A 16040-nucleotide genomic window follows, 5' to 3' on the forward strand; every position below is an offset into this window, starting at 1 on the left:
CAAATGAGACAGAAAACAAAATAGAAATAGAAACAAGGATGTGTGGTTTTGCCTCTCACAAGAGAAGGTGTGGTTGTGAAAAGCCCTCATCACTTTATCCCTATTTTCAGTTTTTTTATTTATTTTTTATCCTCATCTTTTCTAAATTAAATTATTTTCAAATAATATATTATTTTAATACACCATCTAAATTATATTGGGAATTGATTTCTTCACACCATTTTTTTTAATAACATCTCAACAATGAAATTAAAAGGGTAATTTTGACTTTCTAATCCAAGTTTTTTGTATACTAGGTTTTCAAATTGATGACAAACTCCTTAATTAAAGAACAATGATCGAAATACTCTCATCTTCAACCTCTTATAGAAAAAAAAAAAAAAAACTTTTGATTTCAAATAAGGATTAAAAACTACGAAATAAATCAATTAAAATTAAATAAAATAGCTTTTACCCTAATGAACTTTACTAAATAAATTAAGATTGTTTTTTTGGCGAGAAAAATCAAGGGTTGTTAAATAAAATGAAGATTTTACCAAAAAGGTTGAAGGGGCTTAACTTAAGGATTTTTGGAGGAAAAAACTCAAGAATTTTTGGGAAGGGATTGAAGATAGGGCTTGAGAGATCTACAATGTAGCTTCAATCTCAATCCCACCTCGATCCCAGTTCTCAAAGCGCCAAGGCATGTACCTACAAAGAAAATTTGATACTCAAGTCCCCCAATATGCAATTAATTAATTATTTTATTATTAGGTCACTAGTTGTTCCCGACAAGGAAATTGTCATATGGGAGCATTAGATATGATATTAAATAAGGGAAAAATACCATTTTTGATTCATTTATGTTCCCTTTTTAAAGATATTTAGGATCATAATTCCTCGAAGTAGTTACTCCTTAATAATGTGTTTAAGTCCACAGATTAGATCGAGAACAATTTCTATTTTTCTTTCCATTTTTACAGTTGTAGAGATATTTATTTATAAAATCAGGAGTTGTTAAAACATATTTTTCTCAACAAAAAATAAAAATAAAAATCCCAAAAAAATAGAAAATTTTTAAGAAAATATTACACAAAAAAGAAAAAAAAATCATCTAATCAAGTTATTTTGATTATTTAAATAAATAGAGAAAAGCAAGAATGATTGAGAGATTCTATTGCCACACCAATTTTTACTAAGATCACCCCAAGATGTGTGCTAATTATTTCTTAATATCATATGAATAGGGGTGCTCATCGTAAAAGTTGGTCTGGCTGTAAAAACTCTCTTTATTAAATTTCCCAAATCAGAGAATCAGCACACATTTGGGATGGTATTAGAAAAAGATGGTGTGGCAATAGAAGCTCTCTTCTAATCCATTGAATGGCCTGCACACACATAGGGTGTGTTACAAAGAAATGTTGATGTGAGAATATCAACTCTCTCTAAATACATATATATTATCTGTACTTCAAATTTCAAATCTTTCATTCTCCACCGCACGATTCCAACTAGTTCTCTCTAATCTGCCACGTGGACACATCGTGGTCCCCACTGGTACCGTGTTGGACTCCTCCTCCTCCTATAAATTTTTTCTCTTTCGCACATAGTTTATCCGCCAAACTTGAAGGCGTTTCTGCTAAAACTTTGTTGAAGTCGCAGTTACCAAATTTCGAGGAAAATTCGAGGAGGTAAATAAAAATTCATTTTTCTTTCTTTCTGAGTTTTTGTCTCTGAAACTTCTGATTTTCTTGCTTTAGCAGGAATTTTAGCCGAGTTTCCCTAAATTTATTTAGAAAAAGTTTCGATTTTTATATCTTCTCTCTGGTTAATCTTGATATATTGTTAAGGTCCGTAACGTATCGGAATTGGTGTAGGTTGAACCGTAGAAGCGTTTCGTTTTTTACCTTTCGGATTTATCGGGTTTTATCTTCTCCATGATTTAGTTTGATGAAATAATTAATCGTGATATATTCGAGATAATTTGACGATAAGGTGTTATGGTGACGTTGCGTTTCGGGTTGGGAACAGTTAACGATATGAATGTGTCGGGTGCTTGTGGTCTGTAGAACTTTGGTTGGCCGTTGGACGAAAAAAGAAGTTTGTGCTGACGTTGCAGAGTACATACCCTGTAAACACACAATTTTTGCCACGTGGGATGATAGATGGCCATCTGGATTTAGCCACGTAGACAGCATCTTTGTACATCGTGTTAGATACCTAGAATTTTTAAACTGGAGCGATACTTTCTCATTTTGCCACGTGTGAAAACTTGTTTTATCGTTTAGATTGAAGTAGTTCTGTCACTCCAGACTATTGTAAAGTGTAAACTATTGAAGTGGTTCCAAACCAAATTCCTGGGAAATTTTTTTATAGAAAAAGAGATTTGTTTTCTTCTCAATTATTACCACATGGGTTACAAGCTTGGATAAGTTTAAGGTCTGTTTGCATGTCTTCTCCTTAAAAAAAAATGAATATTAGTTATAGAAAAATTAAGGCCCGTTTGGATAACCATTTCTACATCAATTTATTTTTGGAGAGCTTCTATTGCCACACAAACTTTTACTATAGCACCCCAAGATGTGTGTTTGGTGATTTACATATGAATTGGGGTGCTGTCAGGGCGGAGCCAGGATTTTCTTGTTGTGAGGGCAAACTATGGTTAATTGTATAGTTGAAGAACTTGAAGATGAATGGTTTCAGAGGTTTTTTATTAAAAATTGAAGAAAAGGATATTTAGTTCATTTCCAATTAGTATATGAGAAGGCCCGGTCAAGAGGCAATGTCACCAACAAAAAATTGAAGAAGAAGGGGGGGGGGAGGGGCAAAATTTAGAGGGAGGTGAGGGTGTGGGGGCAAATGGGGAGAGAGAGGTGAGGGCAGGGGTGGAGCCAAGATTTTGCTCATGTGGGAGCAACCAAGAGTAAAAAAAAAAAAAATTTGGGGGGTGGGGCAACTAAGAGTGGAAAAAAATAGTTGTGGGGACAATTAAGAGTGGAAAAAAAGTTGTGGTGGCAATAGTGGTAGATTTTTTTTTATCCGCCGCTAAAATCTATTGCAATAGTTCACTAATTGATATACTTTGAAAATTCTTGTGGGGGGCAAGTGCTCCTACAGCCCCCACTGTAAATCCACCCCTGGGTGAGGGAGTGGGGACAGATGGGGCATGTAATTAGTTGAAAACATAGGGTATCTTGAAGTCCTGTAAGGGCAATTGCCCCCCACCAGCTCCTTACTAGCTCTGCCCCTGGGTGTTGTTAGCAAAAGTTGGTGTGAAAATAGGGTTTAGACTCATAGCTAAGTTGGTTTGACACATTACAAAACAACTTTGAGGTCATGGGTTTAATCCAGCTTACCCATAAAAAAAGATGGTGTGGCAATAGAATCTCTCTTTTCCCCCCTTCAAAATTCTATTTACATGCTCTTTTATTTTGCAAAATAAATGCCTACCCAACCATGAAATTTTCATTATAACTGTCTTCTTTTTTAAAGAAAGTTTATTTTTTTAATAAAATTGTGTGGGTCTTTGACCCATTAATTTTTTTTTATTATTGAAAATACCTTCTCTTTTAAATCAGTGACCTTTTGGCTTAAAAATAAAAATAAAAATAAAAAAAACTTTTTTTGAAGAAGCCACTGCTTAGAGAACATTTCTCTTCTGATAAAAGGTTTTTTTTTGTAAAAGTTCCTAGAATTTGAAATAAGAAGTCAAATGCTGAGTTATATTACCAATTTTAGCAATTCATCATTCCTTTCTTTGTCACTGGAGTATTTCTTTCATTTTAACACAATTTCCCTAAATAAAATAAACTTTTGCTGTAATTTTACAAGCAGATTGAACCACAAACCTTTATTTAGGATGTCAAAGGGTTGAGTCTACTTCTTGGTTTTGTTAACTTTCAAAGGACAGATAACAACATCCCCTTAGTAACTAGTAATATCCCTATACTTTGAAACTTATGGGAATACTTCTTGGACACAATTTCAACTGTCATTGACTGGCTCACATTAGAATGTTATGCCCATAGTTTCTGTCTTTGACAACATTGAGATTTTGAAAGTACTGAGAGTCACTTGAGATTTTGAACCTCGAATTGTTTCCCCACGAAAGGAACGGAATGTCGGAAAAAAAGAAGCCACGTAATCGTTTGAATCTTTATTGTAAAGTCTATAAATTATACAGCCTTGGTTGAATCATAACAACTTATTTGGTTAAGCTTACATTTAGTCTAACACAAACCATCCTTACATGCAAGCCAAACTACAAATTATACGAATATACACAATTTTGACATTAGAGTTTGATGCATTGTGCATGATCTTCTAAGTAGACTGAGATCATATTTGAACTTTTATTGGTGTGATCATTTCCTTCCTACTTATAATTTGTCCTTGGATTTGGGTACGATTTGTGTGTTTAGCCATAAGGTTGTGTAAAAAGTTCGGTAATGGTTGAACCCAATGTTTTCTTTTTTGGCACTGTTTCATTGTTTGACACTTCAATTTCCTAATCAGTAAAATCCAGTTGTGTGTTGGCTCCAAAACGAGAAGGAGGCACAAAAAAGCCTGTATCCAAACAAACTCTATCCTTCCCTAGCTCCTTTTTCCTGCAATTGATGAAGTTATAGACATGAGTTGTCTTTCTTACACTGTAAAATGTTTGAAATGCATGGTGAATTATGTGGACAGAACGAAATTAAGATTGATTTTCTTTATGGGTGTGGGTAGGTGTATGTGAGGTGTTTTGCATGTAAAACACATCCCAAACTCCTAAAATTTTCATTTTGTTTTACTATTGTTGTGAAGGTTGTAGGAGAAGATGGATTACGTATATGGACCCGGGAGAAACCATCTATTTGTTCCGGGACCCGTCAATATCCCGGAACCTGTCATTCGGGCAATGAACAGGAACAATGAGGATTACCGCTCCCCTGCTGTGCCGGCCATGACAAAGACCCTTCTCGAGGACGTTAAGAAGATTTTCAAGACGATATCAGGGACTCCATTTATGATCCCCACCACAGGTATCCTTTTCTATTATGATGCATTTTTTGTTTAACAAAAACAGGGATTGATCTATGTCCTAATTAATCAATAATTAAGATTAGATTTCCATGAAGAGTAACAATTGAAATATTCTTTTATGGAATAACTAAAATACAAACATTGAAAAGCTGTAATGCATATTGTTTTTAGGGCATTTACTTATGTATTTTCGTACTTATAAATTTATTACTTGCCTTGGAGTATCTGCACTTGTTTGGTATAAACCAATTGTTTGTATTTGAAATTATTATGGTGAAGGTAAATTTTGTGCATAAAGAATGTGAATAGCATGGTTAATGACAACTGGATTGAAGAGTGGAATTATCGTTGGAAATAAAATAAAGGATTGTGGCCAATTGGGAAGGTGTCCAGCTTCTAATCAGAATATTGTCAATTGTAATTCAATATGAACAAGAAGAGGCCGATATGGGTGATATGTATTGGTTGATACAAATGAGATGAACCCAGCCCAATCGAATCATCTCATTTGAAAATGCGAATCATGAAACACGTTTGATTCTTGGTTTGATTCCTACACAAAAAGAGACAGACGAAAAACCATGGGCATGAAAGGAATAGTAATGCGCTTATGGTTATCTTAATTATGATAATTCTTGAGAATTCCATCTTCGTGCATGTCCTGTTTAGTTAATCAGATGAAAAGGCTTGTAACCATCATTTTCAAAAACATAAAATTCCAAAATTTACAAATCAGATCATCACTGCCGAAGCCTTATGTGATTTGGGGTCGGCTTAAAGAATTATGTTCCTCCATTCAATTCTGTCCATGGTCACGTCCTCTGCTAAAATTTTCAATTTAAATATTATGTTTTAATCATTTGTTTCAATTCTCATAGAAAAGGATTCAATATTCAACTTACTCATTTTCAAAAATTCATAACATGTTTGGTTTGATAATTGTTACGGTTGTAAGTTATATTTATAATGGATATAATTGTTGAAGGAAGATGAAATGGAATTGTCTCTAAGATCCTACAATTGATTTCTTTTCGATAGCTGAATTTTTTATATCCTTTGTATGATTTATTGAAAAGGTAGTCAATTAATCTAGGCATATATATTTTTTATTTATAGTTTTATCCATATTTTAATAAATTAAAAATCTACTTCTATCTTCGTTTACTCATCATGACCAATTTTACAGTCTCACCCTTTAAGACAGATAGATATGCTGATTGTATATTTTGCACATGGTTCCGTTCTCTTTAATTTTCCTTTGTTCTCATATTAATAGTTCATATAAGATGATGTAAATGTTCATTGTTAGGTACTGGTGCATGGGAAAGTGCACTTACAAACACGTTATCTCCCGGTGACCGGACTATATCTTTCTTGATCGGACAATTCAGTCTTCTATGGATTGATCAACAACAACGCCTCAACTTCAATGTCGATGTCATAGAAAGTGAGTGGGGCCAAGGCGCCAATCTTGAAATTCTGGCATCAAAATTAGCAGCGGACACGGCACATTCCATCAAGGCTGTTTGCATTGTTCACAACGAGACTGCTACTGGAGTTACCAATAATTTAGCTTCTGTAAGGAAAATACTCGGTAAGCATAAAATCTAGAGACCAAATATCATGATTTAAAAAAAAAATTATCGACTTATTTTCTTCTTCAAGCTGAACCTGAATGATATAAATTTTTTTGTTTCTTTTTTCTTTTTCTCTTGAAGCAGTATATAAAAAGTTGTCCAATCATATTCGGGTGTATTCAAAATGAGAGAAAAATTCCATGTAGTGAAACTGAAACTGCACAATTAGTAATTTCAGACAACTTGTTATATATAAACTTTAGATGACACAGGGAAAATCTCATTATAACCATAAACATAAATTGAGAACTACACTTCAAAACAATAATGCACTAATACCATTTCATTTCAGTATATATTTTACATCTGGTATTGAAGTACTGATAGCAGGAACCATTGTATTGGAACATGCATGCTTATTAAGGTACATTGCTAGCTGATATGGGTACATAAGAAATGTATCAAATCGATTCTTTTTAATGAATAGATCCGATTGCAACTTCGAATATGGAATTCAAAGGGATCAAATAGGAAATTATACTCTGAATTGTAGAACTATAATGAAATATATGATCAACCAACATTTATCGAATTTGAAGTAATTTTTTTCCACATTTTAAATCGCTAACATTATTTTTTTGGCATTTACATCGTCACTGGCCTAGAAATATGGTGTTGAATGATTTTATTTTATTTTTCCCGGGCTTTGTCTAATTTGCTTTCTTGGCTTACTGCAATAAATGATCCTTTTCATACCGATATTCCCGAGCAAATTTGTAATGTTTCAAATGTGGAATCACAGATTACTACAATCATCCCGCATTGTTTCTTGTTGATGGTGTGTCCTCAATATGTGCTCTTGATTTCCGCATGGACGAATGGGGAATAGATGTGGCTTTAACAGGCTCACAAAAAGCTCTTTCTCTCCCCACTGGGATGGGCATTTTGTGTGCAAGCCCTAAAGCACTAGAAGCATCGAAGACGGCCAAATCAGTTAGAGTATTCTTTGATTGGAATGACTACTTGAAGTTCTATAAGTTGGGCACTTTTTGGCCATACACTCCTTCCATCCAACTATTGTATGGCCTCAGAGCAGCTCTGGATCTCATATTTGAGGAAGGACTCGATAACGTGATTGCAAGGCACGGCCGTTTAGCCAAAGCAACAAGGTAAGCTGTTTGTCTTCCTCCTGTTAATGCTTCTGCGAATTTATCTCCTGCAAGGTTTAAAATGTTGTCTCGGGCCTTGTTAGTTATCTCTATTTAATTCGTGACAAACTCGGGAATTTTTCAATTTTTTTTTCTCAAGAAAGTATTATTCATCCAAATTATTGAATTATTCAGAATAACTTGCATATTTTAAGTAAAAAGGAATAACACGTGTTTTTACAAGTTTTTATAAAATTTGGTTTAAAAGCAAAAAAAAAAAAAAAAAAAAAAAAACACGCTATTGTAACATGTTGTCTATTGTAAAGTGTAAACTAGTAAGTTGTAACATGTAACACAAGTCCGACTTTGAAGCAGCCACTCTTCAAAATTTTGGAGGAAACCACCCTTTTAGGTGACAGGTGTCCCTTTCATCTTTTCAAAAATAATGATAGATCCCTTTACATTTATTTGAAATACCGCCTTAATTTTCCAAACTGATGATTTGCCCCTTGACTTTGGTCTTTTTTTGTAAACCAAAGAAAAATAACCTCAATGCCCTCATTATCACCCCCATTTTACCAAATTTTTTTAAGTGTAGTGTATAATATATGTATAAAGCATATGCCGCATATTTTTCATTTTCGGAATTTAACACTGAATTTTTGCAACTCGAAATTGAATAGAACTCAATTTTCACATGTCAAAATTTTGCCGTATTCCAAATTGCTAAAACTGAGACTGCCTCGACCGAGACTTTATGAAACTTTAAGATATCAATCTGTCATCCTGGTCTCAGCCCATACCGGTGGAATATCTCGGCTGAAACATTCTGAGATGATACGAATCTTAAAACTATGATCTCTTATAGCGTAGTCTCATACTAGTTTTGTACTTAAAGCATATTGAATCCATACAATCTTTTTTGAGGTGCAGACTTGCTGTTGAGGCTTGGGGTTTGAAAAATTGTACACAAAAGGAGGAATGGTTTAGTGACACTGTCACTGCAGTGGTTGTTCCATCATATATTGATAGTTCAGAAATTGTTAGAAGAGGATGGAAGAGGTACAATTTGAGCTTAGGTTTGGGCTTGAATAAAGTAGCTGGAAAGGTTTTCAGAATAGGGCATCTTGGCAACCTAAATGAGGTACGGTTTAATTTTCTCGTCTCGAAAATTTAAATACATGTTAAAGTGGGTTACTAAATAAAATTTAATAGAAGTAAAACTATTTCATGAAATGGAATACACTCTATCTGTTGGATTATAAGAAAACGAAAAAAATGGAATTATACCTTTTTTTGCTACAAAATGTTCCTACTTTATTTCAACTTTGTACATACTTATCCCTAGACAATTTTGTTTTTTACTTCATACTCGTTGATTTCAATCATGATTCATGTTTTTAATTAAATTGAATTCTGTTCAATTTTGAGTAGATTGTTGTTCATTAAGAGGTCATTTCTTTGTACTAAGCAATTATGTTTATGACCATCTTCATTGAAGGTCACTTAACTATCGAACTCACTCCAATAGTACAAATTGCATGTCTGGAGGTTGTTCCACCACGTCATCTCCCTTCCATGTTTATATGCTTTTACTACTTCCTGTCATTTATACAAATTCTTATTGACAAACCATAACCGTGGCATTAAATTTTGTTGTATTTCCGTGAAATATACATGATACTTCAATTTCTGAAAGCTTCGACTCAAAATTTAACCAGCATTTTCTTTTTTGTATATATTGCAGTAAAAATCATTATTTATTTTGCTAAATATTTCAGTAAACGATAAATTTTGATTAAAATAATCAAATTGCAAGTATAAAATTTTATGATTTCGGTGGAAATATTTCGACAAACAGTAAATTTGACTGAAATATATTTTTTTTTAAATCATTATAAAAAATAATAAAAGTTCTAAATTCTTGTAGAAAAGACTTATAAGTTACACATGATATTCATATATTGATAGTAGAAATGAATTATAATTAGTTTGGTATTGATATATCGTCTTACTTTTGATGCATTTTACACATAGGATATAGCATGTTCAGTTAAGCATACATAAAATCTTTCTTTTTTTATATTTTCTTTGGTGTATTAGTAATTCATTTGTACGTATTTAAAATTATATATAACAAACCATGAATAAAGTACTTAATAATTTTTCATTTGAACAAGTTTTTACATATTAAGGTATATGTAGTTTATGTGATATTATTATTCTCATTGTCATGTAAAATATGGTTATTTGTTATCGTTAGGATCTTAGATACATCCACCATACAGAGAAACAATACTTTTCATTTCCATTCTGTATACACTAATGCTGGAATGACACAAGGGGGAACACGGGTGACACAAATGACGTCGTGGCGCACACATAACTGTAGATGGTTTTTTACACATATCTTGCAGAAAAAATCTACGGTTATGTGCGAGCCACCTCGTCATTGTGTCACCCATCTGTCCCCCTTAGTGTCACCCCAGCATGACTCTTCTGTATATAATTACTGAAAATTTCCTAAATATTTAATACCTTGCTTAGTAGATTGGAAAATAATGAAGTTATTGTGGCTTATTATAGAAGGGATACTATCCCCAAACTCATTTCTTTTTCTATTTACATTCTTTTGTTCCCATTTTAATGTGTAAAATGAAAAACAGAAGAAGAAGTTTCTTTATGGGTTTCACTCTAATAAATATAATCTATATATAATAAAACACTACACCCCACTCTCTTTATCCCCTATATAAAGAGGGTAGGGCAACTTTTACTTCATTCTCTTTATTTTCTATTATTTTACAAGAATACCCTTCCAACTTTATCACATTTTCTCTTCTACACTTTTTCAAGAATACCCCTCCAATTTTATTATATTTCCTCTTCTCCCCCCTTTTTTTCAATAATACCCCTCTAAATTTATTGGTTTTCCTCGTCTCCCCGCTTTTCCAATAATACCCCTCCAATTTTTTTTTCTCCTCTTTTACCCTCTTAATGGCCCGGGCAAACTCTAGTTTGTTTATGAGATGGAAAACAAAAATTTTCTTTGCCCGATTTTCAGTTGCAATTGCTTGGCTGTCTGGCTGGCGTGGAGATGATATTGAAGGATGTGGGATACCCGGTTAAGCTTGGAAGTGGAGTGGCAGCGGCTTGTGCATACCTGCAGAACACAGTCCCGATGATACCGTCTAGAGTTTAATGTTAATCCAGCTATGTAACAACTCTTCTTCCTCCTTCATTTGCTCGAGTACTTATGTAAAAAAGGTTAATTTCCTCTCTTTGCACTCTTTCGAGGCATACTGTTTCATGCATAATCAAGTATTGTGTTATATTTATCAGATTCTTACATATGTCTAGATGGGTAGGGATTGTCTACTTGATCCCTAGAAATATTTTAAAAAAATGATATTTTGAAATCTAAAATGAAGTTTGCAGCGTTTAGACAAAAAGATATTCCTTCATATGGATTTAAATGAAAAAATAGAATGCATTCAGCATAACCCAAATATTTAGGATAAGTCTGATGAATTGGAGTTTGTAGGTCTTAATTAATTTTATTTTGTAACTTGGGTTCTCTGGTTTAAGGCATCATAAGTCTTGGTAAGATATTTCATATTAGAGCAAGAAAATTGCATTAATACATTGGAGACCCATTTTTTCATTCATCAAATAATCATATCGTATTGCTGTTGTCTTGGACCCGTCCATGCAAGCATTGTAGACGTAAAGGATAGGTGGGGTTCACATCGTAGGTTAACGTGTAATGATTGTAGATTACCGAGTAGTGACCCATATAGCTCTCCAAAGACAAAAATCAGCAACATGAAAGCATTACAAGCATTCAAACTGGACTTTTTGTTGTGGAAAAACTCCCAATGATCAGTCAAGATTGATAAACTACGAAGATAAAAATAGAGAAAACAAAGATCACAAGAGATTTATGTAGTTCGGCAAAATTTCCTACATCCACAGGCAGTGATGGTAATTCTTTATTGATAAAAACTATGAAAATACAATAATTTTGTAGGGTTTCTATAGTTGGAATATATATAATTGCAAAATAACCTTTTAAAAGTTGCACAAATGTCCAAAAAAGCCAATCCTGGGTGGGCCTGTGGCCCCGCACCTCCGGCTACAAGATACACCCAAAAAACTCCAAGTTAGGACCATGAACCAATACTTTAATGGGCTTTTTTTTTTTTTTCTTTTTTTTAAATGTTTTAAGAGCATTGGACCACATTGAGCAATGATTTATATGAGATCTCTACTTGGATTGTCTAATATTGTGTCTTGATTAATCCCTTTCATGCTTTCCATTTATGGGAATCCCAGATACTGAGATTTTTTTTATGAATTCTATGTTAAGATTTCTACGTAGCGGAGTCGAAATTTTCTTGAACTTTTATTATTGCGGACACATAAAACAAAGAGAAACATATGTCACACGCTACACTACACGTAGAAGATAAAGGAGAGAAATTGAGAGAGAACTATAAAATAATATAAAACTTTATTTTTTCTAAGGCAAAATTCAGCACACACTAACTCATGCCTATGAGTGTCTTTATATATAAACCAAATTAAACTCCTAACTCAAATAGAATTCTTATAATAATCTAACTCTATTAAAAACAATACTAATCTAATACAAATAGAGTCCTAATCTAACTTAAAGTTTAATCTAATCTAAGAATCATTCCACCGATCCAATAGTCGTAAGTCGGTGATGACTCTAACACTCCTTCTCAACGCCGAGTCTTTACTCATAACGTCAAGTTATCATCGAAATTTAGAGAACTTCGGAAAAGACAATCGTTTTGTGAAAATGTCCGTCGTCTGTTCTTCTATATTAACTGGGAGAAGATTGATATCGCCTTTCAATACCTTCTCTTTGATAAAATGATGATGCACTTCAATGTGCTTCGTACGAGTGTGAAACATTGGATTTTCCGCCAATTGAATCACGCTCTCATTGTCGGAGTGTAGCCAAACTGAATAGTTACTCTATTGCTTAATGTCTGACATCAACTGCATGAGTCACTCACAGTCTTGTGCTGCCGTAGCTGCTGCTCTGTATTATGTTTCGATCGTTGAAAGTGACAGCGTTAGTTGTCTCTTGCTACGCCAAGATACTACTCCTGAACCCAAGTTGAATACATATCCAGTAGTTGATCTCGTGTTGATAAGTCACCTGCGTAATCTACATCACATTACCCAACTACTTCACATGAGACTCCCTTTTCATAAAGGATCCCAAAATCAACTGTGCCTTTTACATATCATAAGATGCGACGAATTGCTTCCAAGTTTAGTTTCCTCGGATTAAGTGTCGATACATAGTTCCATCCTCAAGTAGCTCTTCCACATCACTTCTTAACTTGCCATTTATTTCTATTGGGGTTGAGATTAACTTGCAGTTCACCATCCCAAACTTGTCTAGCAAGTCTGTAGAATACTTCTTTTGGCACAAGAACACTTCATTATCGCATTGATCTACTTCTAAACCAAGGAAGTGTTTGAGCTCCCCAAGCTCCTTCATCTCAAACCTCACTGAAAGACTATCTCGAATTAATGTAACTTCTCCCGTGTCATCTCCAGTAATGATGATATCATCCACATAGATTAACACAATAGTAATCAACCCATTTTGTTGCTTGATAAATAGGCTTGAATTTACTGGTGCTAATACGTAACCACTAAAAATTAAAAATTCTACAATCTTGCCGTACCAAGCTCATGGTGCTTGTTTCAGTCCATAAAGAGCTTTTCGCAACTTACAGACATAGATGTTGGTCCTCAAATCCACGTGGCTACTTCATAAATATCTCTTTATCAATTTCTTCGTGCAAAAATGCATTCTTGACATCCAATTGCCTAAGCTTCCACCCTTTACTCGTTACAATTGCAATCAACACACATACATAAGTGATCTTTGTAACTGGACTGAATGTTTCATCAAAGTCAATTCCATATTGTTGACTAAATCTGCGCACCACCAAACGTGCCTTGTAACGATCTACTGTTCCATCTAACAAACTCTTCACCTTGTATACCCACTTACATTTAACTAGTTTTACTCCTTGAGGATGTGAGACCAGTTCCTATGTTTCATTCTTAATTAAGCCAGTAAACTCTTCGCCCATTGCAATTTTCTACTTCTTGACTCCTTGTGCTGCTTCAAAAAAAGTCGGTTCCTTTAAGTTTTGGGCTTCCAAGTTGTTGCAAGAAATTTTCTCTCCCATAATGATTTATGCAAAAATATTATCTTCGTATTTGAGGTTAGGTCTTCTTATACGTGAATATCTCCAAGGCTTCAGTTCTGCATCTTCCTCCACAATCTCAAGTTGTGAAGGACATTTTTCTTCTAATGTCATATTATTTGGAGAACTTTCAGGCTTAATAGCATTACCAACTCTAGTCACTTGAGTGTCTGATCCAGATCTAGATTGATCAACCTCCCCTTACTTCGATTCATCTTTATTGAGATAAATTTGAACTTCATCTTCAAATTCTAATGAATTTGGTAACAAAACATTGTAATTTGACTACCACGACGATACTTCATTGAAGATTACATCCCGTGAAACATAGATCTTCCCTGTCGACGGATCATAACACCTCCAACCTTTTCTCTTGGAATCATAACCCACAAAGATGCACCTCAACGCCCTTTTATCAAGTTTTGTTCGTAGATTTTCAGTGAGAAAAACATAACAAACACATCCGAAACACACGAAGATGTTTTACTATTGGCTTCTGTCCAAGTAGTTACTCGTACGGAGAAATAAACCCGAGCCAAGGTTGCGGTAATCAGTTAATCACATACATTGTTATCACCATTGACTCAACCCAAGAAGTACACCCAAACATACCTTGAGAAGTCGTCGATGAAAGTGTTCATGTAGCGCTTACCACTTATTGACTTGTACTTCACCTTGTCAAATACATCAGTGTGCACTAGCTCCAACGGTTCTTTCGACTGAAACTTTAATTCTTCGAAAGGTAGTCGATGCATTTTGCCAAACTAACATCCTGCACATAGTGTGTCTGAACGAAAATCAAGCTTTGGAAGTCCTATAACAAGTTCACGTTTCACCATTTCTTGAAGGTTTTTGTATCATGCGTGCCCTAACCATGCATGCCAAAGATCTGGTGTCTCATTCTTTCTGGTCTTTTCTATGTACGTCTCTTCTGTTGACATTACTTACATAGACTTCACTCACATTCCTTTCATCACAAGTACGCCATCTACTTTAACATTTTCAAAAATCTTCACATCTTGGGGTCTAAATAAGACATATCATCCCGTCCCAATTATTTGTGGAATAGATAATAGATTTTTCACCATGTTAGAAACATGGTAGACTCCTCGTAATAATCAGTCCTTGCCAAATCTCGTTGCGATTTCCGTATCATCCGCATGCTTTACTGGATGTTGTGAGTTGTCAACTGTCACATCCACTTGATTTCCATCATATGAATGCATGGTTCGGAACATCTTTTCATCATCCGTCATGTGGTTTGAACAACCCAAGTCCACGATCCAATCTTTAACATAGTCAATTGTTGCATTCTACTTAGATGTGCAATTTACTAAGGTTAGATTAGCTTAATCTTATTGATCTTCCACCACAGCAGTGAATGCATGCTCTTTGATCATCTCAGTGGTGGTTGCTACAGATAAACCTTGCGTTTCAGTAGTTGATGCATAGTTTGCTTGTGGATCCCAGTCTTCCTCATCACTGGTTTCCCCTCGCTTACTAGCTTTTGCATGTCGAGAATTTTCAATGATTTCATTAACTTCTGCATGAATCAACTTCACTCTATAATCACATGCAAAATGTCTTGGTTTTCCACAACGATAATATGACTTTTTGGCCTGCTTATCCCTTGCCTTTTTGTTGTTCTTTCCGTTGACATTGGTATCTCTCCCGTTCTTTGATCCGCCTTTGTTGCGATTCGATTTGAATTTGCCTCGCTACTTACTTTTGGAGTCTTTAGAAAACATGGCTTATTTCTTGTCTTCAATCTTTAAGGTACCAATTTTGACGAGCACCATCTCGTGACTAATGAGCAAATTTTCTAACTCATCCACAGAAGGTTGTGTCGCCCACCCAACAATAACTGCCACATATGCCGTGTACTTTGGTCGTAGACTGTTGATCAAGAATCACATCATCTTGGCATCCGAGATTTTATTCTCTAGATCCAATAGGGACAACTCCTTGCACATAGTCTTCATGTGAAGGAAATACTCTACTACTAAGAATTTTCCTTATTCTAGACTTCCAATCTCCTTTTCTAATAG

General features: G+C 34.5%; 1 protein-coding gene across 1 annotated transcript; it reads left to right on the top strand.

Annotated features, from left to right (window-relative positions):
- The first annotated feature begins 1513 nt into the window (after nt 1–1513).
- Nucleotides 1514–11070, top strand: AGT (alanine:glyoxylate aminotransferase). Its single transcript, XM_086425564.1, has 6 exons — nt 1514–1670; nt 4786–5003; nt 6314–6598; nt 7384–7750; nt 8663–8873; nt 10794–11070. Exons 2-6 carry the CDS (start codon nt 4799–4801, stop codon nt 10929–10931), a joined length of 1206 nt encoding a protein of 401 aa, XP_086281690.1. The 5' UTR covers nt 1514–1670; nt 4786–4798; the 3' UTR covers nt 10932–11070.
- Nucleotides 11071–16040: the final 4970 nt, after the last annotated feature.

The sequence above is a fragment of the Akebia trifoliata genome, chromosome 15 (genome assembly GCF_017979445.1).
Source record: "Akebia trifoliata isolate Shusen 1 chromosome 15, ASM1797944v1, whole genome shotgun sequence".
In the NCBI taxonomy this organism is placed as follows: Eukaryota; Viridiplantae; Streptophyta; class Magnoliopsida; order Ranunculales; family Lardizabalaceae; genus Akebia; species Akebia trifoliata.